Here is a 26,591-nt window from a genome sequence, read left to right as displayed (position 1 = left end):
GGACTTGCACATCAGGCCGTCCATAGCAGCTTGGGAAAGACTTATCTGGGGCACCCAGCCCCAGAGGACTCCCCTGGTCCCTTCACCTTCCCGACTGCCTTCAGGATCTCCAGGAAGCTCACCTGGGAGAAAAGTGGGTGCCAGTGCCAGGCCTCGGACAAGGATGAGCCTGCCCACCCTGCACTCCTCTCACACAGAGCCCCTGCCTGGCTGCTCAAAGGAGATGTTCTACCCTGCCCAGAGCTGGACTCTCCTCACACACATGGAATCAGTCAGAGCCAAGTGGCTTTCCACAGCTCCCTGGAACAACCCAGGAGTCTGGTCTTGAGGCCTTGCCTTCCTTCTCTGGGTAACGGCCCAGTGCCTAGGCTTCCCAGGTTGCAGGAAGGTACGTGCAGGTCAGTGTCCGTGTGAGGTAGGGATGCTCACTCAGACCCTTAGAACCCACAGCTGCCCTCTCTCCCTCTAGGGAAGGAGGGAGAGGCTCTCACCAGCCTGTCCTTATAATGCTTCTCCATCTGCAGGGTGGCCTGCAGGTTCTAGGAGAGAGCAGGCCAGATGTCCCTTCCCTCCATCACTGACCCCTCCCAAAGGCCTGGGCAGTGCCGCCCCCCTGGCCATGTCTCTCTCTCTCTCTCTCTCTTTATCTCTCTATCTCTCTATCTCTATCTCTATCTCTATCTCTATCTCTATCTCTATCTCTATCTCTATCTCTTTCAGATCTCCATCCCCTATGCTCTGAATGGATCAGCCCATGGCCTCTACCTATCCTGCAGACCTAACAGGCAGCTCCTACACCATGTAATCGGGGTACTTGGGCCCCTGAGGGCTGCCAAAAGCTCTGGGAGACCTTCCATAGGTTAGTGGAAGCTGGAGCCTCCTCCCCATCTCAGAACCCCTCCCTCACTAGGGATCAAGACCCATGTAGCCCCTCTCTCCCTTCCCTCCGCAGCTCTCCATGTGCAGTCCTGGCTGTCCTGGGAGAGGCCCAACCTTTGTCAGGATGGCCAGCTGGTTTGAGCAATAGAGAACCATGCAGACAGCTTAGTCCTCCCCTCGGGGAGCACAGGCGATGGGGTCCTGGGATGGGAATCCTGGGGATCTTATCTGTCCCTAGCCTCTCTCTGTGGGCAAGCCCCTGTCCCTCTCTGTGCCCAGAGTGTACAATCAGCATGACAGAAAACCAGGCCTCGGCAGTCAGAGCTCAGGCTCCCGCACCAGGCTGCCTAAGCTACGGGCTCAGCCTGCCAGGACCAGCTGTGTGGTCTTGGGTCCCTGCGTGTGTATCCATGCTGCACCTCAGTCTTCTCATCTGTAAACAGGGGTGATCTTCACAGGGTCTTGTTCACAGAATTATCGTGAGTGCCAACTGTCACATGGGGTGTAGTCAGTACAGGTGAGTTGTTTTGTTGTTATTGTGATCTCTTCGGTTAATATTTCAGAAGCAAAAGTGCAGCCCAGGAGGTGCTAAAATGGGGGTGTCCATAAGCAAAATCACTCAGGAAGTGAGTGAGGGTTTTTGGGGGCCTGCATTGTGACACAGTGGGTTAAGCTGCCTGCTTGGGACACCAGCAACCCATGTAAGTGTCGGTTCAAGCTCCATTTTTTAAAAACATTTTTTTGCCAGGCAGAGTTAGACAGTGAGAAAGAGAGACAGGAGGGAGAGTTATAGACAGTGAGAGAGAGACAGAGAGAAAGGTCTTCCTTCCATTGGTTCACTCCCCTAATGGTCACTACGGCCCGTGCTGTGCCGATCCGAAGCCAGGAGCTGGGTACTTCCTCCTGGTCTCCCATGCAGGTTCAAGCTCCATTTTCAATCCAGCTTCCTGCTAATGCACCTGGGAAGGCAGTGGAAGATGGCCCAAGTGCTTGGGTCTCTGCCATTCACATGAGAGATCCCAGTGGAGTTCCTTGTTCCTGGCTTCAGCCTGGCCCAGCCCTGGCCAGTGAGGACATTTGGAGAGTGAACCAGTAGATGGAAGATCTCTATCTCTCTCTGTCCTTTTCTCTCTGTTATTCTGCCTTTCAAGCAAATTAATTAATAAATCTTCAAAACATGAAATAAAATGACAGTTTCTACCAAGGTGATTCCCAAGACCCCTTTGTACTTTTATGGAATCAACTCGAAACAAATGAAGTTCTAATGGTGGAACTTCAGGTGCCAGCTTCAGTAAACTCTTTAATTACAGATTCTCAAATTGTTATGTAATGACTCCCAAGACCAACCACTACAAGAAACCCTCTTTGCCACACTGGCTAAGTGCACATGTAGGTCACAGGCCCACTGGAACCCCCAGTGAGAGCAGAGCTCTGGCAGATGTAATGGAATGGAAGACATCCCAGCTTGCTCATTAATTTGTTTTTTGCTCTTGAGCCCATTTCTTTTTTATTTTTTTTGACAGACAGAGTTAGACAGTGAGAGAGAGAGAGACAGAAAGGTCTTCCTTCCGTTGGTTCACCCCCAAGTGGCCGCTACGGCCGGCGCTGCACCGATTCGAAGCCAGGAGCCAGGTGCTTCCTCCTGGTCTCCCATGCGGGTGCAGGGCCCATCCTCCACTGCCCTCCCCACCCCCCTGGGCCACAGCAGAGAGCTGGCCTGGAAGAGGAGCAACCGGGACAGAATCCAGCGCCCCAACCAGGACTAGAACCCGGGGTGCCGGCGCCACAGGCAGAGGATTAGCCTAGTGAGCCGAGGCGCCCATTTCTTAATCTCCTGCTCTTCACTCATCAGCCACCTGATCAGACAGCCCACCCCCTCCAATGGAGCCCAGGTGGGCTTCAAACTCTGCCAAGCAGCTAAGCAAGGGTGGCTCAGGATGTGGCCCCGGCAGCAGAGTTTGTTCAACCTTTACTTCTCCACACAATATCCCCTTCTTGAGACTCAGTTTTCTTGTGCAAAAATTGGCAATGGCAGTGCAACCCTGCAGGACGGCAGTGCGCTGGAGTCAGGTGTTCGGTCAGAGACACGGGTTTCCTTCTCTATTCCTCTATTCCATGAGTGCAGAGCAGTGTGCTTACCCTCCGTGGACGACAGAGGGCGCCAACCACCGGTTCTTCCCGGACTCCGGACCACTCCCCGTGGCGGCTGTGACTTCCTCTCACTCCCAGGACTGTATCCCTTAGGAGCCTGGAGTGAGTGGATTACCAACTGTGTGACTTGGAACAAGTCTGATCTGCAGGATGTGAATGAGAGGCACTACAGTGTTTGTGTGGCTTCAGTGAATGAGACAGCTCATGGCCACTGTCAAGTTCTGCGCTCCCCGAGGCATTTTCACTAGCTGGGTCAGTGTCAGATCTCTGCCGTGTGTCGCCTTAAACCAACTATCTCCCAGCAGACACTGATGCACACATGAAAGCTTGGGAGCTGGGCCCCCTCCTTGCCAACACCCCCCCCCCCCCAGCCCCAGGCTCCGCTCCCGACACATTGCTACTCAGAGTCAGCTTCTCCAGGAAGTCTGCCCCCTGTGACCCCCAGTTTGCATCCTCTGCAACACACTCCCCACTGACACCCAGCTGGGAGACAGCTCACCAACCCCTCTCCCCTTTAGTCTGTTCCCAGGGTGGGACCACCTGTCCCCTCAGGTGTCCCAGTAGCCTGGGCTGCCCTATTAGACCGGGATACCCAGGCTCCCCAGGCCTAGGGCTCCCTGAACGTGATGATCTTGTCTGTCACAGCAAGAGCTCCCGAGGGCAAGACCCTGCAGCCTCTTCTGCCCACAAGCTCCCTAGGGAACAGGACCCTCTTCCTCTTTGGCCCCCTCTCAGGACTGGCACTGGGCTCAGCCCTCAGAAGGGTCCAGGTCGGTGAGGGCAGCTGCTAGCAGGTCCAGAGCCAGGTTCGGGAATCATCTGTCAAGAAAATCCTCCCAGCACAAGGTGGTAATGGGTAATTTCTGCAGACTATGCCCTTGTTCCCTGGAGTGACTTCTGAACGGGGCCTGGGTGGGTAGCCAGGGAGGTGGAGTCTCCGTCCAGCTGCAGAGACAGATCTAGATACTGCCCAGAGGCTCCGACTCCCAGGAGCCCCATCTTCTGCTGGTGGAGGGGTGCAGTTTAAACCACAGCTTGTCTCTCCTGATCCAGGAACATCCACCTAGGGCCAGGGGCCCATTGCATAATCCAGGTTTCCCAACCCCATGCTTGCCACCTGTGAGAAAGATAAGGCCTCAATCTTCTAGCCCGAGGACCTTGTCCTCAGTCCTCCCCTGTTCCCAGCCTTTGTCAGCCGCCCATAAATCTTGAGCAACTCCAGTACTTCGGTGCCGTCTGGTGGCCAGGGACCATGTGCCAGGTTGCCTGCCACTCTCCTTCTGTTTAGTGACCCAGAACCACACCACTGGACTCTGTCCTTCCTCCTGCGGCTCCTCCCTGGCCCCAGCCCCAGCCCTAACCAGCTTCCCTCTGGCGGTTTCCTGCTCCACAGACCTCACTCTTTGCCACTCTCATGCAATGAGTTACCTGTGTTGGTTAATACTGTGGTCAGAGGTACAGGTGGCGATTTAAATTTCAATTGAAATTAAGATGAAATAAAATTAAAAATCAGTTCCTGCATCCCTTTAACCCCATTTCAAGGGCTTAACAGTCAAAGTTCCACTGGCCGGGAGCTGGCTGGAGGAGGCCTCAGGTGCCTTGCTTGTCTCTACTGGCCCCCGTCGGCATCAGGAGGGTACACGCAGGCCCTTCCAGTGGGACTTACTATAGGAGCACCCCTCTGGCTGCAGAAGAGGGTGAAGTTTCTGGGAGCCCCCGAGTCATGCCTCGTGGGGATCTGTTGTCCATGTCTCACACCCATGGTCACTTCTGCCAACCAGTGCAGGGTCTGTTTCCCAGAACGACCATGAAGATCTTCCCCTTGCCTCGTAGGGGAGGTCAGCAGCCCATAGCGGTGGCTCTGAGTAGGTCAGGGCCCACCAGACAGGTCCCTCTGGGTACCATTCTGAGCCAGGAAAGTGCAGCAGGAATTCCCTGCTCTGTGTGATGATGGCACAGAGGGTCTCAGCAACCACCTCCTCCGTATTTAGTCCCCTTTGTTTCTGGATGCAGCCTGAGGCCCTGAAAGGGAAGAGACCTGAACCAAGGTCCCTGCATGAGTTATGGGCAACTGTCCAGCCATTGCTATTGCCGATCATGGAGTGTGTAACCTCAGCAGTTGGCTTTTCCAGGGTCTGTGTGCCTCTGGGGCTGCATGGCAGAAAACAGGCTAAGGCGGTAAGTTAAGGATTTGGCCAACACAGAACCTCTGGAACAAGACACCACCCAGAGGCTGCAGCCAAAACAGCGTGCCAAGATCAGGACACCCATTTCCCTTCCCTGAACACAGGCCAGTTTGATCAGAGCTCAGAAGGAGGTGAGAGGCCCCTAAGAAAGCCTGTGTTTGGAAGCTGGTGGCGGGGAAGGGTGTTGTCTCCTAAGCAAAGGGCTTTGGTTTTGCCAAGTGAGGCTGAATGAGAGCCACTGAGAAAGCAGACCTGACACCTACATCAGGATCAGCTCCAAACAAACACAGAAACACACACATAGGAACCCTGAAACTGGGTTATGCAGGAGGGATAGAGCTTTCTGTCCCATGACACTGCCCAGCTCTGGGCCCTGAGCTCTGAGCAGAACTGGCCTTGGAGAGGATCTCCCCAAGAGGCAGCCAGGCGGCCAGCGCTGTGGCATAGTAGGTAAGGCCATTGCCTGCAGTACTGGCATCCCATATGGGCGCCAGTTCGAGACCCAGCTACTCCACTTCTGATCTCGCTCTCTGCTATGGCCTGGGAAAGCAGTAAGAAGATAGCCCAAGTGCTTGGGCCCATGTACCCGCATGGGAGACCCAGAAGTTCCTGGCTCTTGGTTTCTGATTAGCCCAGCTCTGACTGTTTTAGCCATTTGGGAAGTGAACCAGCAGATGGAAGACCTATCTCTCTATCTCTGCCTTTCAAATAAATAAATAAATCTCAAAAAAGAAAAAGAAAATGTTATGAAACATGGAGGAAGCCAGCCACAAAGGACCACCTAGTATATGATTCTATTTATATTACATGTCTAGAATAGACAAATGCATGGAGACAAAAAGTAGATTAGGGGTTAACTAGGGGTGGGAGTAGGTCCTGGGGGAACAGAGGGAGTGACTGTTAAGGGGAGGAGGTAGGCACTTCTTTTTTTGAATAATAAAGATGAATTAAAATCTACTATTGGGGGGGCAAGTGTTGTAGCATAGCAGGTTAAACAACCACTTGGAATGCCTGTATCCCATATTAGAGTGTCTTTTTTTTTTTTTTTTAAGATTTATTTATTTATTCAAAAGGCAGAGTTACAGAGAGGCAGAGAGAGAGAGAGAGAGATCTTTCATTCCAGCTTCCTGTAAATGCTCACCCTGGGAGGCAGCAGCAGATGATGGCTCAACTACTTGGGTCCCTGACACATATGTGAGGGACCTGGACCGGGTTGGAGACTCCTGCTTTTTCCCTGGCCCAGCCCTGAGTGTTGCAGGCATTGGAGAGTGAACCAGCAGATGGAAGATTCCTCGCTAGCTGTCTCTCTGCCTTTCGAATAAAATGAAAATAAATATACTTTTAAAATTTTAGTCTTCTAGGGGCTGGGGCTATGGTGCAGAGGGTTAAGCCACGGCCTGCAGTGCTGGCATCCCATATAGGTGCTGTTTTCAGTCCCTGCTGCTCCACTGCTAATGCAACTGGGAAAGCAGTGGAAGATGGTCAAAGTCCCTGGGCCCCTGCACCTACGTCGTAGACCCGGAAGAAGCTCCTGGCTCCCAGCATCACCCTGGCGTAGCCCTGGCCATTGCAATCATTTGTGGGGTAAACTACTGCATGGAAGATCTCTGTCTCTCCTTCTTTCTCTCTCTCTGTAACTCTACCTTTCAAATAAATATGTGAATCTTTAAACATTTAATCAAGAAACTCAACAACAAAACAAACAACCCAGTTAAGAAATGGGCAAAGGACTTAAACAGATATTTTTCAAAAGAAGAAATCCAAATGGCCAACAAACATATGAAAAAATGCTCAGGATCACTAGCCATCAGGGAAATGCAAATCAAAACCACAATGAGGTTTCACCTCATCCCCGTTAGAATGGCTTTCGTACAGAAATCAACAAAAAACAAATGCTGGCGAGGATGTGGGGAAAAATGTACCCTAGTCCACTGTTGTTGGGAATGTAAATTGGTAAAGCCATTATGGAAGACAGTGTGAAGATACCTCAGAAATCTGAATACAGGCCTACCATATGACCCAGCCCTCACACTCCTGGGAATTTATGCAAGGGAAGTGAAATCACCGTATGAAAGAGTTATCTGTACCCCCATGCGTATTGCAGCTCAGTTCACAATAGCTAAGACATGGGAGCAACCCAAGTGCTTGCCAAATGGAGACTGAATTTAAAAATTGTGGAATATGTACACCATGGAATACTACGCAGCAATAAAAAAATGAAATCTAGTCATTTGCAACAAAATGGATGAATCTGGAAAACATCACACTTAGTGAAATAAGCCAATCCCAAAAGGAAAAATCTTATATGTTCTCCCTGACCTGTGGTAACTAATAGAGTACCTAAAAGGCAATCTGTAGAAGTGAAATTTGACACTTTGAGAAGCGATGACTTAACAGCCCTTGCTTTGACTACTGAAGAAAAGCTGTTTTCTATACTATCTATTAAACTCTTTACTTAACACAGAGTTAATCATATGTGTATGAAGTTAATTAAAAATAGAACTTAGTAAAAAATAAGGGTGAGAATAAGAGAGGGAGGAGGAAGAGGGGTGGGAGTGTGGGTAGAAGGGTGGGCATGGTGGGAAGAATCACCATGTTCCTAAAGTTACAATTATGAAGTGTATGAAGTTTGTAACTTTAAAGCTGTATAGTTCTGCATACATTCCTGTGGACTTACTTCTAAGGATACAGTTTGAAAACTTGCCATGGGACACTAAATTCCCTTAAGCTGGGTGGTAAATGTACCATTTTAAATGTTAAAGTGATCATATGAATAGGATTAAGCATCACAGTGATCATATAGATAGAATTAAATGTTAAAGTGATCATATAAATAGGATTAAGTGTCTGGTAATAATAATAGATAGAATTAAAAAGGAATGAATGCTCCAACATGGGAAGCAGTCCATACAGCAGACTCATAGAATGACATTCCCTTTAAGTAGCATTCTGACCTCAGAATCAGTCCTTCTGGCTTTCTGGTCTAGCTAAAAACCCATGAGAGCATTTCAGCCATGGAAAGCTAAGACACTGTGGCAAAAAATTCCTACATGAAAGACCTACGTGGGTGAGACCCCGGTGGAAAGAAGTGGTCATCAAAGAGGGAAGTATTTTTCTCTGAAGGGAGGAGAGAACTTCCACTTTTCTTTTTTTTTTTTTTTTAATTTTTTTTTTTTAATTTTTTGACAGGCAGAGTGGACAGTGAGAGAGAGAGAGAGAGAAAGGTCTTCCTTTTTGCTGTTGTTTCACCCTCCAATGGCCGCCGCGGTTGGCGCGCTGCGGCCAGCGCACCGCGCTGATCCGATGGCAGGAGCCAGGTGCTTCTCCTGGTCTCCCATGGGGTGCAGGGCCCAAGCACTTGGGCCATCCTCCACTGCACTCCCTGGCCACAGCAGAGAGCTGGCCTGGAAGAGGGGCAATCGGGACAGGATCGGTGCCCCGACTGGGACTAGAACCCGGTGTGCCGGCGCCGCTAGGCGGAGGATTAGCCTATTGAGCCGCGGCGCCGGCGAACTTCCACTTTTCTTATGGCCTTGTCTAAATACTGATGGAGTTTGTGGATTCAAAAGCCTATGTAGCTCATGTCAAGAGCCTTGGTGATCACTGACATCATACATAAGAGTGTTAATTATTAAAGTAACAACAGGAGTCACTGTGCACTAACTTCCCATGCAAGACCTCTGTCCTCAAAGAGTTGTACTATGAGTTAACAGTAAAACTTGTTCTCAAAGATTTGTTTTATTTTAGTATATTAAGTGGAGGATATTCTTATGTCTCATAAGCTTTTGTTATGCCTACATGTTCAACTCCATTGCTTGTTTTTTCAGGTGCTTCCTTAATTGATGATAAAAATCCTTCTCAAGGACTTACTTTCTTTTAATGTATCAAGTGGAGGATATCCTTAAGCCTCATAAGTTCTAGTTATGTCTAAGTGCTCACAGAAGATGTAGTCTTGGGTGCTTCTTTAAAGTTAATTAAGTTTCTTAAAAAAAAAAAAGTAGAATTAACTTTAAGTTGTAATGACTTTGAACAGCCCTTATCTCAACTGTTGAGAAACATGTCTTTTCTCATGCAAACTGTTGAACTCTTTACTCAGTATACAGTTGGTCGTCTGTGTATAAAGTTAATTGAAAATTGATCTCAATGGAGAATGGGACTGGGAATGGGAGACGGAGGAGGAGGAAGGGAGGAGGAGGGAGTGTGGGTGGGAAGGCGAGTATCTTGGGAAGAATCACTATAGTCCTAATGTTGTGTTTATGAAATGCATGCAGTTCATATTCCTTAAATAAAAGGTTTCTTTAGGGCAGGGCGCCGTGGCTCAACAGGATAATCCTCCGCCTTGCGGCGCCGGCACACAGGGTTCTAGTCCCGGTCGGGGCACCGATCCTGTCCCGGTTGCCCCTCTTCCAGGCCAGCTCTCTGCTGTGGCCAGGGAGTGCAGTGGAGGATGGCCCAAGTGTTTGGGCTCTGCACCCCATGGGAGACCAGGAGAAGCACCTGGCTCCTGCCATCGGAACAGCGCGGTGCGCCGGCCGCAGCGCGCTACCGCGGCGGCCATTGGAGGGTGAATCTACGGCAAAAGGAAGACCTTTCTCACTTTCTCACTGTCCACTCTGCCTGTCAAAAAAAAAAAAAAAAAAAAAGGTTTCTTTGGGGGAAAAAAATTTTAGCCTTCTATCCAAGCATTCATTGTCCTTCATCAGCCAACCTCTCCACCCTCCTCATTTCCTGTGTTTCCCCAGCTGCAAATAAACACCTTAAACTTCCAAACACATCACACTGGCTTCTGCGTCTAAGCCCTGCCCAGGCTCCTCTCTGCCCCTCCTGAGACACCTGGATTCCTCCTCCTGCTTATCTGAACCTAGTCTGTGTCAAAGTCAGACTAAGCCCCACCTCCCCCAAGGACTGCCTCCAACTGCTCCTGGCCCAGAGGGAATTCTTCCAGCCCCTCCCTGGGGCCCTGAGGTACATACACAGACCTGGCCAGCCTCTCGTCAAGGGAGATGATCAGAGTAGAAAATCATTACTGTACATTTAAAAATGATTAAGACAATCAATTTCCTATTTTGAGTATTACACCACAATTTTTAAAACTTTGCAACAAAACCCAGCAGTGCACGTGGTCTCTGGGGAGCTGGGAATCCTGAAACTCTCCCTGTGCTTTGTCGCCACCAGGCCTTCGCACTTGCTGGAATGGCTGCCTGGAGCGCTCTTCCCCATCCTTTCAGGCCCTAACTTGTCGCCTCTGCTCCTCTGGGCCCCCTGGAGAGTGCTCTGCCAAGTCCTAGACTGCAGCTCCCATGGTGTAGGGGATGCCTTACACTGCCCCTGCACTCTGTTCCCCACAGCCCGAGTGGAGGTCTCTCAGGAAAAATCCCTCAGCACTCCATCTAGCCAGCAGCACCCCATACTCTGTGGGACATCCTCAGACACCCTGTACCCCAACAGACTCAGGCAATGAGGGCTGATCCTGCACGGCCCCTTCTCCTTTGCTCCTCCCAGCCTTCCCTCCTGCCCATTAGACCCCTGGGGAAGGGAAACTGGACTCCAGTCTGCTGTGTCCCCTACCTGCAGCCCTCTGAGTGGGCCAGCTGGTGAGGAAAATGCTGCTGCAGTGAGGACTCCCACTCAGACACCAGTAGAACCAGGACTCGGGGCCAGTGCCCTGCACCTGCCCACCTTGTGATCCTTGCACAGGGGACAAGCGGACTTGCAGCACTGCATGGCTGCTCTCTGCAGCAATCTGGGAAGGCAGATGGGAGGGAGCTGCTGTGAGTGGGTGCAGACCTGGTCAGGGTGGGTAGTCAGGACCCTGTGCTGAGGTTCAGGGCCCTCATCCTCACTTACCACTTCCTGTGGCCCCAGGAGCTGGAGGGAGAGTGGGGAAGCTAAGTAATCCTTGCCACCCCTTGGGCAGGCCAGCAGTTCCCAGGCACAGCCTTGGGGAAGGAGGCCAGCTGGCCAGAGGCTGCCCTACCCCACCGCACGCGGGCATAAAGCCAAGCAGATACTGTACCTGGCAGACCACAGCCTGGCAAGATGGAAGTGGTCACGATGGCAGGGCTGCTGCTGCTCCTGGGTCTGGCTTGCGCTGAACCTAAAACCTGGACCAAGGACACCACCCTGAGCCAGTTTGAGACTCTGAACATCATCGTCAATGACTTCAACAACCAGTCGAATGAGGAGTATGCCTTCCGTGTTCTGGACGCTCACCCCCGGCCAGACTGGGTGAGAAGGAGCAGGGGCTGTGTCCCATGCTGGCCAGGACGTTCTAGACGGAGGGCTGGGCTAAGGCCTCTGCTGCCCTGATACATTGAGGTGTTTAGGAAGGCCCTTTACCTCTCTGTGCCTCAGTTTCTCCATCTCACTTGATTGTAGCAACCATTTCGCTGAGCAGTGCTTTGCCGTTTTCTGAAAATTTTTCCAGCAGGCATGATGGGTGATACGGCAAACAGGAATGGCCCCAGACACAGGGATGCAAGTTCAAGGTCCTGCTCTGCCATTCTTGGTGCTGTGGTCATTGCCAATTTGCTGTATCTGGACCTCAGTTGAAAGCTGGTGGATGGTGGCAGGGATCTATCCAGGCTCTGACTTCCCCGTGTGCCGTGGGACGGCCTGGGTGTTCTCTGGGTTTCCGTCACATACACGGCTGGCGTTCCTATTGTCTCCTATGCTCGACAGGACCCAACGTTTTCAGATCCACAGTTAGTGATCTTCACCATCAGAGAGACAGCGTGCAGAAAGAAGAACCTCACCCTTGAGCAGTGTCCCTTCAAGGACAATGGGGTAAGGTCCAGCTCTGCATGGAGGGTGAATGGCTGCTTCCCTTCTTCGGCTACACCTGCACCAGGACTTCGGTGTTTCCTGGTTCTATGCCTCTCTGGGGCCTCCTGACTAAGTGGCCACTGGTGTGACCTTGTTCTTCTCCCCCACAGAAAGAGAAGACATGCTGGGGGCATGCCAAGCCTGTTGATGAGGGCCTCCATGTGATGGTCAGCTGTCAATCTCAGAAGTCTGGAGAGGTGAGCAACTTCCGGAGAAGCAGCAGAGGGCAGAGGGACAGGGTCCAGAAGCCAGAATAAAGGGAAAAGCTGGGGGACAGGACTGTCCCCTCAGGGGCTTCTTATTGCTCCCAGCCCTGAGCGGTCTGCTGAGAGTCTGAAAACACAGACTAGGAAAGCATGAGTCCTCGCTGAGCCACTGCTCTTCCTGGTGACCCGGGCCTTGAGCTCTGTTCTCCCCAGGGCAGAGGGTTCCCATCCTTGCCGGTCCATTGGAATCACCTAGGAAGGATTTATAAGCCCAGGTCATGACCCCATAGTCTGATTTGGTCTGGCACGGGGTCAGGACTGAGAACTTGGGCTGGAAGCTGCAGATGGTTTCCTCTGAACTAAGTGCCAAGTGGATCACACCACCCACAGTCAGAGTGTGCTTACAAATGTCCCACACGGACTCACCTGCGGGCACACACTTATGCACACACAGCCACCTTCACAGCCAAGAAAACCGAGACCTAATGAGAAGTAAGTTCCCTGCCAACCATCCAGTGAGCTGTTGCTTTGGCACAGTGGTTCTCGAGGGTGGACCCCAGAGCAGCGGCATCAGCATCCCCTGGGAACTGAAAAATGGAAATTCTTAGCCCTCACCCTGGACCGGCTGAATGAGAAACTCTGGGGGTGGGGCCCAGCCACCTGCATTTTACTGAGCCCTGCAAGTGATTGCGATGCACAGTGAAGTCTGAGAACCAATGCCTTAGGACCACAGAAGCATCCAAGCCCCTGCTGCAGTCACTCTACTATGGAGCGTCAGGGGAAGTAAAGCTCAGAGAGGCTGAACAATATGGCCAGGTTCATACAATGAGCCAGGCATGGAGCAGGGAAATCTCCTGGGCCTCTGTGGCCAGCCTGGGGCATCTCATCACTGCCAGTCTCCTCCACATATGTCTCTTCCCTGGGGACAGAGAGGATACTAGGCCTTGGCCTTGAATGGGGCCACCCTACCTTCTCAGCTACCCAGCCCCAGCCCTGCATAATGCCAACCCTCTCTGATTCCCCCTCCTAGCACGGGCGAGCCCAAAGAGGCTTAAGAAAATTCTTGAAGAAGCATTTCAGATGGCTGTTTAAAAACAAGTCAAAGAGAAAGCATGCTGTGAAGACTTCCTGAGACGGGTCTGCACACCTGGAGCCAGCCCTGCTGCCCACCTACCTCCTGCTGTCCCCTTCCCAGACCAGCTCTGGCCCAGCCCAATAAACTCCCAGCTCAGAACCTGGTCGGTGCTCTCCTTCCCTGTATTTCCCAGTCGTAGAACCGCCCAGGAGGCCAGGACAGGGATCAGCTTCTCCCAGGCTTTCTTCCATGTCCCAGGGCCCCATCCTGCATCCATGTTTTTTATTATCACCAGAGTAAGAATCCAAGGGCCAGGCGACATCACACAGGTAGACCTGGGGTTAGAATCTCCTAGGGTGGACCATTTGGATACGTAGCCCTCAGGTGCCAGTGCAGCTGTGGTAGCAACTCCATTCTGAGATGTCATAAAGGATGGCATCAGAGGCCATAGCATCAGGTGAGAAATCTGAGAGGGAACCTAACACAGAAGGGAGAGCTCCAAGGCCAGAGGAACAGCTGAGCAAATGCTTGTGGCCAGCAGGGCTGCACAGGGAGACAGGAGGGGAGGGAGAACACCAGCAGCAGTGACAAAAGGGAGGAGAGTGGTCCCCCCCAGACCGGGGTTCCTCACCAGAGAAACTGGGGTTTCTCCTGAGCTTGGGCAGGCTACGGGAGGTGCGTGGGTCAGGAGAGTATAGAAGGGAGGGCTCTGGAACGCCACAAGGAGCCCAGAATGGAACCAGGCCCAGCGAGGGCACTACCCAGCGAGGGGCACCTGGAGAAAAACAACTGCACCAAAAAATCTGCCCAGCCAACAGCCAAGCATCAGCTTTCTAAATGACCCACTCACATAATTGAACAAATTTACTGATGTCCCCAAAACACATACTCTGTGACTGTGTGGATGGTGGGATTGAGTGAAGTCACAAGGCCAGAGGGCACCAGAGGTGCCAGGTCTCCAGGGACCCCCAACTTCCCTGTGTCCCCTACATCCCCTTTCTTGGCTCTCCAGCTTTCAGTGGGCATCATCGCAGCTTCCATTTCTATGTTTGCTCAAAACCATTGTAAAGATAAATAAACACAGAGCTAGTTAAACTGCACATAAATCTGCACAGGGTTCACACCACCTCATGTAATGTGCATGACTGTAAGTTTTATAAAATGTTTATTTTTTTATTTTTATTTTTTTGACAGGCAGAGTGGATAGTGAGAGAGAGAGAGACAGAGAGAAAGGTCTTCCTTTTTGCCGTTGGTTCACCCTCCAATGGCCGCTGCGGACGGCGCATCTCGCTGATCCAAAGGCAGGAGCCAGGTGCTTCTCCTGGTCTCCCTTGCAGGTGCAGGGCCTAAGGACTTGGGCCATCCTCCACTGCACTCCCGGGCGACAGCAGAGAGCAGGCCTGGAAGAGGGGCAACCGGGATAGAATCCAGCGCCCCAACCGGGACTAGAATCCGGTGTGCCGGCGCCACAAGGCAGAGGATTAGCCTGTTAAGCCACGGCGCCGGCCTATAAAATGTTTAAAGGAATTTTTTTGGTACTTTTATTTGATTCCATGAATTAGTCAGTTTGAAAAAATAAACCACTGTTCCTAAAATACTTAATGGAGGTACAACAGAAAAATGACCCAATGATATTTAAGAGAAATAAAATAAATTAGTATTTTCATTTGTAAGGAGTTAATTTTTTATGGTGTAGCAAATATGAATATGTTCACTGTATATTTTAAAAAGACAAACGTGGCCAGCATTATGGGATAATGGGTTAAGCCACCAGCTGTAATGCCAGCATCCCTTACAGGTGCTGGTTTGAGTCCCAACTGCTTCACTTCCAATCCAGCTCCCCACTAGTGTGCCTGGGAAAGCAGTGGACAATGGCCCAAGTCCTTGAGCCCCTGCACCTATGTGGGAGACCCAGATGAGGTTCCTGGCTCCTGGTTTCAGACAGACCTAGCTCCAGCTGTTGTGGCCATCTGGGGAGTGAACCAGCAGACTAAGATTGATCTCTCTCTCTCTCTCTCTGCCTCTCTGTAACTGCCTTTCAAATAAGTAAATAAATAAATAAATAAATCTTATATAAAAAAAGATACACTGGAAGCCTAGTGAGAAATCCAAATAACAAGAAAAGGTATGTAACGCAAAAAGAAGCAGGTCCCTGACTTTCTCCTCCAAGGCAACACACACAGCCTCATGTGCTTGCACTGGGTCATGTGTGTTGTGGTGGGCACAAAGGTGATTCAGGTGGTCTCCACCCCAGGGAGCTCACCATTCAGCAGGGAGATGGACCAGGACGCATTGTCTCTATTAGGCAGACAAGGCTGTCGCTGGGGCTTGGGAGACCAGAGAAAGCAGCCCTGCCTGGGACCCAGGGAGGCCATGTGCAAGGTGCACGAGGCAGGGGGGACTGCTGCGTGGTTGGAAGCACTGCAGATGAGGACAGTGTGAGCCAAGGCACCGCAGTGAGGACACAGCAGGTTCCGTGAGCAGCCACTCGGTCAGTGTGAAGAATGCAGCCTGTGTAGGCAGGGAGCAAGCTGGCCAGCCTCGGGACCTTGGGGCCATGCCAAAGTCATGAGGGTATTGAACATCCATGGACATCAGCACCTCTCAGGCCTGCCGCAGGGGACAGGCTGGCAGGGACAGTGCACCCCTCTGCCAGCTTCTGTGGACGGGAGTCATGTGAGGAAAAGCTAGCAGCCCCTGACCCTAGCCAGCCACCTCCAGTTCAGTCCCTTGATTTCTAAAATTTTCACCAAAGCTGAATCTCCATCTCTCGGCCAAATGGGCTACGGAAGGGAAAATGGGACAGAGGTTAGAGAGGAAGCAGGTCAGGACGGGGCTCTGGTGCTGACGGAAAGGTCCGGAGGGACAGTGCCCAGAGCAAGGAGACAGGTGCAGCCAGAGCACGCTCCCCTGGAAGAGATCTGAACCACTTAGACATTCCCTGTGGCTCTGGCCTCAGTCTCCCCTCTGCCACGGTGGGAACAGTGGGTGGCTCCTGCCATCACCTCTTCACAGGAGTGCTCTGAGCCTGGCCGGGCGGGGGGGGGGGGGGGAGATGGCACAGGAACTCCACGCACACATTGTGACCTGGTGCAGGTGGCTGGAGTCCCTGAGCAAGATGTCCATGGGCAGTCATGGGTGCAGGACTCTATGGCCCTAGTTATTCACTCAAAGTCATTACCCAGGCAACCCAAAGAACTCTGGGTTTTGCCTTAGTGATGGGAAGGGCCCCAGAGCTGCTCTGAGGGCTGTTTTCAAGTTCATTGAGACAAGGCTAGAGAAGTGAAAATCTCTCTCTCTCCTTTCCCATCGGAAATCTTTCCCTAGTGGAGGTGACCCTCAAGGTAGAGACTTTTTGCTCAGCAGAGACAGGCACCAAACAGCTCTTCACCAACTACAGGGACCACAGGGATTTGCTCAGGGTCAAATTTGGAAGGGCCCCACTGTCTCCCCAGCAGGACCAAAGAGGAGTCACAGAAGGAACACACACACACACACTCCCCACCACAGACACGTGCTCACACACACATGTACACACCTGCACTCATTCCCAAGCATAGGCAGGTGGAAGCTCTCGCCCCAACCCAGCACCATGTCTCCATACCTGGTCACCAAGGGCACTCCCAGGGAAAATTCAGAGTACCAGAGTTCTTCACTTGGCTGTGCTGCATCGTCAGACATGTGCTGCTTGGTGCTGTTATCCTAACAAGGAGTCATACATGCAGAAGGCTGCCCTTGACACCGCTGGGCACAGCAGTGCTGTGCCCCGGGCAGGAAGAGTCCATCCACATCTTCTAATAACTCCCTTGTAAACCTGCAAAGAATCTGGGAGTACCCATGACGCCTTCCTTGTTTCTGCCACCCCCACCCCCACCCAGGGAGCCATCAGTTGAAACGAACACCTTGCTCCCTGCTGCTCCCCAGGCCTGGCTTCTCTGTGATTTCCTCGGCCTGATCCAAGGCCCCACTGTGGGCTTGCTGGGGACAACACCAATGGCCTCCAGCTTTGGGTGCCCCACTCAGGAAGGGCCCTTGCTGCCCTCCCATTGTCCTTACACACCCACCCCACACAGCTTCCCTGGCTCTCTTTCACCACCTCCCACCCAGCCCAATTCACCTGCTTAGCTATATCCTGCTGAGAGGAGCTGCAAGTTCTTAGAGGACCCTTTGTTGACAATAGTGAGGGCCAAGGTCAGGACTTCATCATAGCTCATATCTGGGCCGCAGGTGGGCTCTGGGGGCCCCAGCCCCAGCAGCTCCAGCCTCAGAAGGCTGGTAGACCAGATGGCCACTGCATCCTTGGACCTACACCCTGACAGCTGCCTGCAGCGGGGCCTTCACTGGGGCTCTCAGCATGTGTAAGGAGCTATCATGTCCAATCCACAGGCATTCTTTCACCAGCAGGAAATGCTCAATGCCCTCTGGAAGGCGGCAGGCAGGTGGGGTGCAGTGGGGGGAGGACAGGCTCCCGGAAGCCCAGGAACAAGTTCTCAGGACAGACAAAAAGGGATCAATCTGCAGAAGAGCCACCCCCTCTCCGGAGGTAGGTGTGGGTCATGAGAGCACTCCTGCCACCTTTGGCTCTTGGTGTCTGGGTTGGCCCGAATCCCCACTAGCCCCACACCTGGTGTGTCCTTCCAGAAGCCAGCCACAGTTCCCCTGCGCTTAGAGCAGCCACTCAGAATCTTAACTCAGAGCTCTTGTCTGTTCTCAGCCCAGGTAACCCAGCCCTGAAGAGGCTCAAGGATAATCAGAAGAGCTTGTCAAAGTCACCCATGGGAATCACTATGGGGCAACCAATGAGACCAGCTCACTGAAGTGCAACAAAACCAGGCCTCGCTTGACTCTGGCCAGACCGATCTCTGGGAGCAACTGTTGAGGCGCCCAGCCAGAGGACACCCCTTTCCCGGCGACAGCTGCACAGAGGACTGGAGGAGGCATGGTTATTCCCTGAGGGACACTGCCACTCATGTTGGAGACCTGGATGGGGGCCTGCCCCAGCCATTGCAGCCATACAAGGAGTAAAACGGCAGATGAAAACGCGCGTTCTCTCTCTCTCTCTCTCTGTTGCTCTCTCAAATAAAGAAATATTACGGGAAAAATAAATTACATTCCTAGGTGTTTAGTGTCAAGAAATGAAAGGCTACCTCCACACATGCACCCACACACAAATGTGTACAAGAATGTGCATAGTGGGACCAGCACTGTGGTACAGCAGGTTAAGCCACTGCTTGGAACACCCATGTTGGTTCAAGTCATGGCTACGCTGCACTTTCTTTCCAGCTTCCTGCTACTGAGCTTGAGAGGCAGCAGATAATGTTCCAAGTACCTGGCTTCCTGCCACACAGTTAGGAGTCTGGATGGAGTTCCTGGCTCCTGGTTCCTGGCTTTGGCCTGGCCTAGCCTTGGCTGTTGCAGGCATTTGGGGGTAAAGTAGTGGATGGAAAATATCTTTCCCTCACTGTCCTCACTTCCTTTTTCTGTCACCCTGTCTTTAAAATAAATAAATCTTTTTTTTAAATATGCATTATAACTTTATTCATAGTAGTCAAAATCCAAGAACAAAGAAAATGCCCATCAACAGGTCAAATTGTAGTACATGCATGCAATAGATGCTGCTCACCCATGAGGAGCCATGATGTATGGACATATATGACACGCATGAACCTCATACACACTGGATTATGAGAGAAGCCAGATGCAAGAGATCCTAAATAATTCTATCATTTGAAATGTCCATTTTCTGCAGAGGATGAGAGACAGAGAGAGAGAACTCCCTCCGCTGATTCACTCCCAAATGCCTGCAACAGCCAGAGTTGGATAGGACCTGAGACAGGGAGCCATGGGTGGCAGGAACCCAATGACTTGAGCCACCCATCACCTCTGCCTCCCAGGGTCTGCCTTAGCAGGAAGCTGGCATTGAGAAGTAAACTCAGGCAAAATTCTCTATGCAAAGGGTTCCTCATTCAAACAAATCTATAAAACCTCCCTGGCTTCTTAGAGATTCACAATACACAATTTTCTTTATGTACTTATCTTAAAAAATTATTTATTTGAAAGGCACAGGAAGAGAGAGAGAAAGAAAAAGATCTTCCACCCATTGGTTCACTTCCCAAACGGCTGGAAACAGCCAAAGCTGGGCCAGGCTAAGCCAGGAGCCTGGAATTCCATCTGGATCTCCCAGGGTAGCAGGGGCCCAAGTAATTGAGCCATTTTCTACTGCTCTCCCAGGCACATTAGCAGGGAACTGGATCAGAAGTAGAGCAGCTGGGACTTGAACTGGCACTCCTATAGGATGCTGGTGTTGCAGATGGTAGCTTAACTCACTGAGCCACACACTGGTTCCCACAAATTATTAAAGGCCCTGAGCAATGCTACAGATAAGGACACTGTTTCACTCTGATTAACACTTATTTCCACAAAACACTGATTTGTCCCCCTTTCCAGAGAGCAAGCAAACTTTCCAGAAGGCTTGGGCATGCCTTAGAGTCTGGATCGCAGGCTCAGAGGATTGGAACAGGACTAGCCCCAAATCCTTCTTGGGCAGCCATTGCTTGGGGACAGAAAGGGACAGGTCCTGGAAGCCATGACTGTCAGCCCCCTACCTTCCACACATCCTCCCCTCCTAGCACCTTGCAACATGTGGCCTTGCTCAACCAGTTATCAGCAGGATGGTGCAAGAGGCTCTAACTCAACTAGGACAGCAGAGGCCCAGGAACCATTTCACCTGCCAGGGTCCCACCCAGCCATTGAGAAAGGCGGGGACAGGGCAGTGAAATATTTTTTTTTTCCCAAAGAAATCTTTTATTTAATGAGAACAAATCTCCTAAGTACAGCTTTAGGAATATAGTGATTCATCCCACCATACCTGCCCCTGAGTATATTCTGCGAGGGGCACAGCATCCAGGTATAGCTGTAAGGAAGGCTTAGCTGTGGCCCAAGGCCTCTGACTTCCAGAGTCAGAAGCCCAGGGAACATCACAAGAAAATGCAGCCTTTTAGCTGGTGCCGCAGCTCAATAGGCTAATCCTCCGCCTAGCGGCGCCGGCACACCGGGTTCTAGTCCCAATCGGGGCGCCGGATTCTGTCCCGGTTGCCCCTCTTCCAGGCCAGCTCTCTGCTGTGGCCAGGGAGTGCAGTGGAGGATGGCCCAAGTGCTTGGGTCCTGCACCCCATGGGAGACCAGGAGAAGCACCTGGCTCCTGCCATCGGCTCAGCGCGGAGCGCCGGCCGCGGCGGCCATTGGGGGGGAACCAACGGCAAAAGGAAGACCTTTCTATCTGTCTCTCTCTCTCACTGTCCACTCTGCCTGTCAAAAAAAAAAAAGAAAGAAAGAAAATGCAGCCTTTTGCCATGAAGTCTCTGCCCCAGAACCTCTTATGGCTCCCTATTGCCCCAGTGGCCTCCATTTGTTATCCACTGCCTCTGGCCAACTTCAGACCTCATCAGCCCTGCCCACTGGGAAATTACCTCTCCCAGAATGCCTAGCGCTGGACATTTGCTGGCAGTGGTATATACAAGGGTAGTGTTATTGTTCCATTAGCAAAAGAGGAGGCTGGGCGACAGTGAGGAGCAGAGGTCCTCACATTTCTCCAGCACACTTTATTCCAAACTCCCAAGACAGGTTGATAGTTCTTGCAAAGACTGCTGTGAGGCAGACTGATTTGAGGGGTGGGGTAGGGGTGAGGTGTCCCTCTCATTTTCTGGAGGGGTGACACTGAGACCCAGAGTAGTGAAGACATGACCACGAGGGGCTGGCGTTGGAGCACAGAGGGTCAAGCGGCTGCCTGGGCCTCCAGCATCCCATATGAGTACTGGTTTGAGTCCAGCTGCCCGGCTTCTGATCCAACTCCCTGCTCAGCGACACCTGGGAAAGCTCCCGAGGATGGCCCAAGTGCTTGGGCCCTTAACACCCATGTGGGAGACTTGGATGGAATTCCAGGTGACCATCTGGGGAGTGAAGTAGTGGATGGACTCTCTCCTTCACTCTCTGTAACTTCACCTTTGAAATAAATAATTTTTAAAAAGATTTATTTATTTATTTGAAAGTTACAGAGACAGCTGGTTCACTACCAAAATGGCCACATTGGCCAAGGCTGAGCCAGGCAGAAACCAGGAGCCAGGACTTTCATCCAGGTCTCCCATGTGGGTGCAGGGGCCCAAAGACTTGGGCCATACCGCTGCTTTCCCAGGCCTTTAGCAAGGAGCTGGATTGGAAGTGGAGCAGCCGGGACTTGAACCGGAGCCCATATGGGATGCCAGTGCTGCAGGCAGCAGTTTAACCTGCTGTACCACAACGCAAGCCCCCTAAAATAAATCTTAAAAAAAAAAAAAGAGGCAGCCCATAAGATAAAAGGCCACTGAGACTAACACAGGGGTGCGTGTCCGAGCCCGGAGCAGGTCCCACCTACCCATGGCCTTGGAACAGAGCCTTAAAAATTGGGGTGCACTGGGTTTCTCACGCTCAGCTTTCAGCTCAAGCCCCTTTCTGCAGAGAAATCTCTTCCATCCTTTCCCAAAGCGCGCCCTCTGGTGGCCTCCCTGGGTGCTACACCAACGGAGGGAAAGGGAAGAGCAGAAGAAAATGTTCTCTGCCTCCCAGAAGAGAAAAGGGACCCTAGAGAAGCCCTCACCGCTCCCAGGCACAGGTCAGGGGAGAATGAAGGCCTCTCTGAGGCCCTCGCTCACCCTGCGGCTTCCAGGATAACACTGACACCCTTGGTTTCCATTCTCTCATAAATCCTTCTCCTGTGGCTCTGAGCCAGGCTGCAGGCTGCTGCGGGAAACAGGAGGCCGGAAGGCCCCGGGGGAGCTCCCTGCTTCTCCAGGAAGCCCAGGGCTGTTCTCCCCCTCCACTCCTGGATCCCACACCTTGGGGGCCAACGGCACCTTTTTAGTACCCGTTTTAGGAGCACCTGGCAAGAGGAGGAAAAGCTGGCAAACAAGGCCCTGGAAGTGTTTTTAGAAGGGAGTGGTCAAGTGTAGGCAGCTGCCGTGGCTCAACAGGCTAATCCTCCGCCTTGCGGCGCCGGCACACCAGGTTCTAGTCCCGGTCGGGGCACCAGATTCTGTCCTGGTTGCCCCTCTTCCAGGCCAGCTCTCTGCTGTGGCCAGGGAGTGCAGTGGAGGATGGCCCAAGTGCTTGGGCCCTGCACCCCATGGGAGACCAGGAGAAGCACCTGGCTCCTGCCATCGGATCAGCGCAGTGCGCCGGCCGCAGTGCCGCGGCAGCCATTGGAGGGTGAAACAGCGGCAAAAAGGAAGACCTTCCTCTCTGTCTCTCTCTCACTATCCTCTCTGCCTGTCAAAAAAAAAAAAAAAAAAAAAAAAAAAAAGCTGCTTCTAGAGGGGGAGGGTGGGCTCAAGAGAAAATGAGGAGGGAAGTAAGAGAGTTTTCTGAGTTTTCCTGGGGAGGGGAGGGGAGGGGAACAACTGGCGGAGAAAGTGGCCTCCAGGGAAGGTCTTTCCTTTTTTTTTTATAATGAAAACATTTCACTGAAATGTACCATTCACACGGAGCAGCCAGGAATTCCAAAGTAAACACACTCCTATAAACTGCACTCACATTATGCAGGCCCAGGTCCCATCCCAAAGCCCCTTGCAGGGCTCCCAATGTCCAAGACTGAAAAAAGCTGGTTTTCCCTCTTAAAAATTTCCTTGTTATTTATTACAGAGGCAATGAGGGATAGGGCACTCCCACCCAGTGGCTCACTCAAAGCCAAGGCTGCACTGAAGCTGGGAGGCAGAATGCAATCCTTCCACGAGGGTCATGTCCACTGCCTCCAGGGGCCACACTGGCCGGATGTTTGAGTTAGGAGCCTGAGCTCAAAGTAGAACCCAGGCTCACTGATGTGGGACATCGGTACTTTTTTTTTTTTTTTCCTGGCTGGGGTTGTGGCACAACAGGTTAAGCTGTGGAGCACAGGTTCGAGTCCGGACTGCATCATTTTTCATTTCTTTTTAAAATATACATATATATATATATTTTATTTATTTGAGAGGTAGAGTTATAGAGAGGAAGAGTCAGAGAGAAAGGTCTTCCATCTGCTGGTTCACTCACCAAATGACCACAATGGCCGGAACTGGGCCCATCTGAAGTCAAGAGCCAGGAACTTCTTCCAGGTCTCCCATGCAGGTATAGGGGCCTAAGCGCTTGGGCCATCTTCTACTGCTTTCCCAGGTGCATTAATAGAGAGCTGGATCAGAAGTGGAGCAGCCGGGACTCGAACCAGCACCCATATGGGATGCTGGCATTGCAGGCAGTGGCCTTACTTGCTAAATCACAGTGCCGGTTCCATAAATAAAATCTTTCACATAAAAAAGAACTGGCTGTAAGGATGCAGCGGAATAAGCTACTGTTTGCACCTCCAGCATCCCTTATCAGCATGCTGGTTCAAGTCTCGCCTACTCAGCTTCTGATTCAGCTCTCTGCCAATGCACCTGGGAGAGAAGCAGCAAACGGCCCAAGTGCTTGGGTCCCTGCCACTCATGAGGGTGACTCAGATGGAGTTCTAGGCCCTGGCTTCTGCCTGATCCAGCCCCAGCTGTTGTGGGCGATTGGGGAGTGAATGAGCAGATGGAAGTTTCTTTCTCTGTGGCTCTGCCTTTCAAAAAAATAATCTTAAAAAAAAAAAGGGGGGGGGGCTGGCATTGTGGTGCAGTGGGTTAACGCCCTGGCCTGAAGCACCAGCTGGTTCAAGACCCAGCTGCTCCATTTCCAGTCCAGTTCTCTGTTGTGGCCTGGGGGCAGTGGAGGATGGCCCGAGTCCTTGGACCCCTGCACCCACGTGGGAGACGTGGAGGAAGCTCCTGGCTCCTGGCTTCGGATCAGCGCAGCTCTGGCCATTGGGGCCAGTTGGGGAGTGAACCAGCGGATGGAAGACTCTCTCTCTCTGCCTCTCCTCTCTGTGTAACTCCGACTTTCAAATAAATAAATCTTAAAAAAAAAAAAAAAAAAAGGAAAGAACTGGTAGTCAGAGGAAGACATGGAACAGTTGGTTGCCTGACTTAGTCAGGTTACACTGTTTGTGTGTATTGACGTATAGCACTGAGCCTCATAACAGATGTACGAGTAGGGTCTGGCAACGTGGCACAGTGGGTTAAGCCACATCTGTGGTGCCAGCATTCCGTATGGGTGCCACTTCAAGTTCCTGCTGCTCCACTTTTTTTTTTTTTTTTTAAGATTTATTTATTTATTTGAAAGTCAGTGTCACATACAGGGAGCCCACATGGGATGCCAGGGCCGCAAGCAGCAGCTTAACCCCCTACACCACAGCGCCGGGCCCTGCTCCACTTCTGATCCAGCTCCCTGCTAATGAGCCTGGGAGAGCAGCAGAAGTTGGCCCGAGTGCTTGGGGCTCTGCACCCACATGGGAGATCTGGATTAAGCTCCTGGCTCCTGGCTTTGGCTTGGTTCAGCCCTGACTGTTGTGGCCATTTGGGGAGTGACCAAGTGAATGGAAGATCTCTTTCCCTCTTTTTCTCTCTCTGTCTCTCCTTCTCTCTGTGACTCTTTCAAAAGTACAAATAAATCTTTAAAAAGTACAAGTATTGCTTATCAATCAAAAATGAAAAAAAAAAAAAAAAAAGATCCTCCAAGAACTGTGCCACCTATTGTTGAACAGCTGCCACCCAGCCAGGTGGTTGGGTCTTTGCCTAGGAATTGTTCTAGACTCCTCTGATCCCTTTCTCCCTCTGATCTTAACTCTCAGATATGAAAACCCAGTGAGGTCTCCCTCCTTCATGGCTCCCAGTCCCAAGGTCACCCCTTTCCTCTATCAGGTCCACCTTGGTCCTGGCTTTCAGACTCTTGAGACAACCCCCACCTTGCTGCTTAGCCCTCCAATTGCCCCCACAGATCCACCCTGCAGCAAATCTGATTCTGTTATCAATACTTTCCTTTGTCTAAAAAGTGAGGCCAAATCCTTCAGCAAGGTCCAAGAACTCTCCCTTTTCTCCCAGTTGGGTCCCTCCCAGCCACTCCCTGTGCCCATTCCAGGACTGGGCTGGAGCAACTTCCCAGTAGTCCCCAGATCATGCAGTTCCTTCTCCCCTCCTGCCATCAAGAGGGCACCCCATCCTCCTTCACCCCTAAGTCCCCCTTATCCAGAGATCCACACCTCCCAGCTCTTTGGAAAGTCTCCCCTCCCTCTCCCTCAGCTTCCCCTTCAGACCCCACCTCCAAGTCCTCACCACCCGCCTCTGAAGGCAGCCATTATCATGGAGATGATTCCTGTGCTCAGATTAAGCTTGGCAGGTGGGAGCTCCCTGAGGGTAGGAATGATGGCATTTCTATTTTAAGCCCCGGGTGTGTTTCAGTCACAGTTAATTGAGAGTATTAAACTATACCAAATAGGAGGAAAGTTTTCAGAGCTTCAGCAGGGGAAAGGATTACCTTGGGGAGGGATCACTGACCATGTGAACAATAACAGCAGAGAAACCTAAACAGCCTGAGGGTTCTGGCGGCAGGGGCCAGCAGAGGGTGCCCGAGTAGCTGGGCTCCTGGCTCGGGCCTGGACTAGTTTCAGCTGTTGTGGGCATCTGGGGAGTGAGCTAGCAGATGGAAGATCTCTCTCTCCCTCTCCCCTTTTATCTGACTCTCTGCCTTTCAAATAAATACATAAATAAATATAGCTTACAAGAAAGAGATATGCATGTCCTGTTTTGGGGTGTCTGGGGTCAATACCTGGCTCTGGCTCAGAACAGCAAGTTCCTGCCAATGCAGACCCTGGGCAGCAGTGTGATGGCTCAAGTAACTGAGTTCCTGCCACCCACATGGGAGACAACGATTGAGTTCCCAGCTTGCAGCTTCAGCCTGGCGCAGCACTGGACACTGTGGGCACTTGGGGAGTGAGCCCGCAAATGCATATGGGATCTCTCTGCCTCTTTAAAGTGAAGCTTTTGTGGTGGCCAGGAAAGAACTGGGGAGCCTGCTGGGGCACCAAACAGAAAGACACCATTGTGGCCCAGCTCCCTCACCACCCACAAATGGAAGCCAAGCCCCACCTCTCCCTCCACGCCATCCCCTCCCAGTTCAAGTCCCCACCCTTTCCCAACAGGACTGCTGTGATCCCCTGCAAACTAGTTTCCCCAGCCCTAGCTGCTCTCCACTCCATTCTCCACTCTGCTGCAAAGGTTATCTTTTTTAACATGTAAATGTAAACCTTTTACTTGTTTGCCCTTAGAAAAAGTCCGAATTCCAAAATGTGTTCTACCAGCCCGGCAGAGTCTGGACCCTGGGCCCTGACTGCCTCCCAACTGCCCCTCACCC

General features: G+C 51.8%; 1 protein-coding gene across 1 annotated transcript; it reads left to right on the top strand.

The window, feature by feature from the left end:
- The first annotated feature begins 11,270 nt into the window (after positions 1–11,270).
- Positions 11,271–12,358, top strand: LOC133766227 (lutzicidin-like). The gene is made up of 4 exons (XM_062199947.1): positions 11,271–11,444; positions 11,898–12,002; positions 12,152–12,238; positions 12,353–12,358. The coding sequence occupies exons 1-4, from the start codon at positions 11,271–11,273 to the stop codon at positions 12,356–12,358; spliced, it is 372 nt and encodes a 123-aa protein (XP_062055931.1).
- Positions 12,359–26,591: the final 14,233 nt, after the last annotated feature.

This window comes from Lepus europaeus, chromosome 9, assembly GCF_033115175.1.
Source record: "Lepus europaeus isolate LE1 chromosome 9, mLepTim1.pri, whole genome shotgun sequence".
NCBI classification, from domain to species: Eukaryota; Metazoa; Chordata; class Mammalia; order Lagomorpha; family Leporidae; genus Lepus; species Lepus europaeus.
The sequence above is the reverse complement of the archived record's forward strand: the minus strand, read 5'-3'. Positions and strand labels throughout refer to the sequence as shown.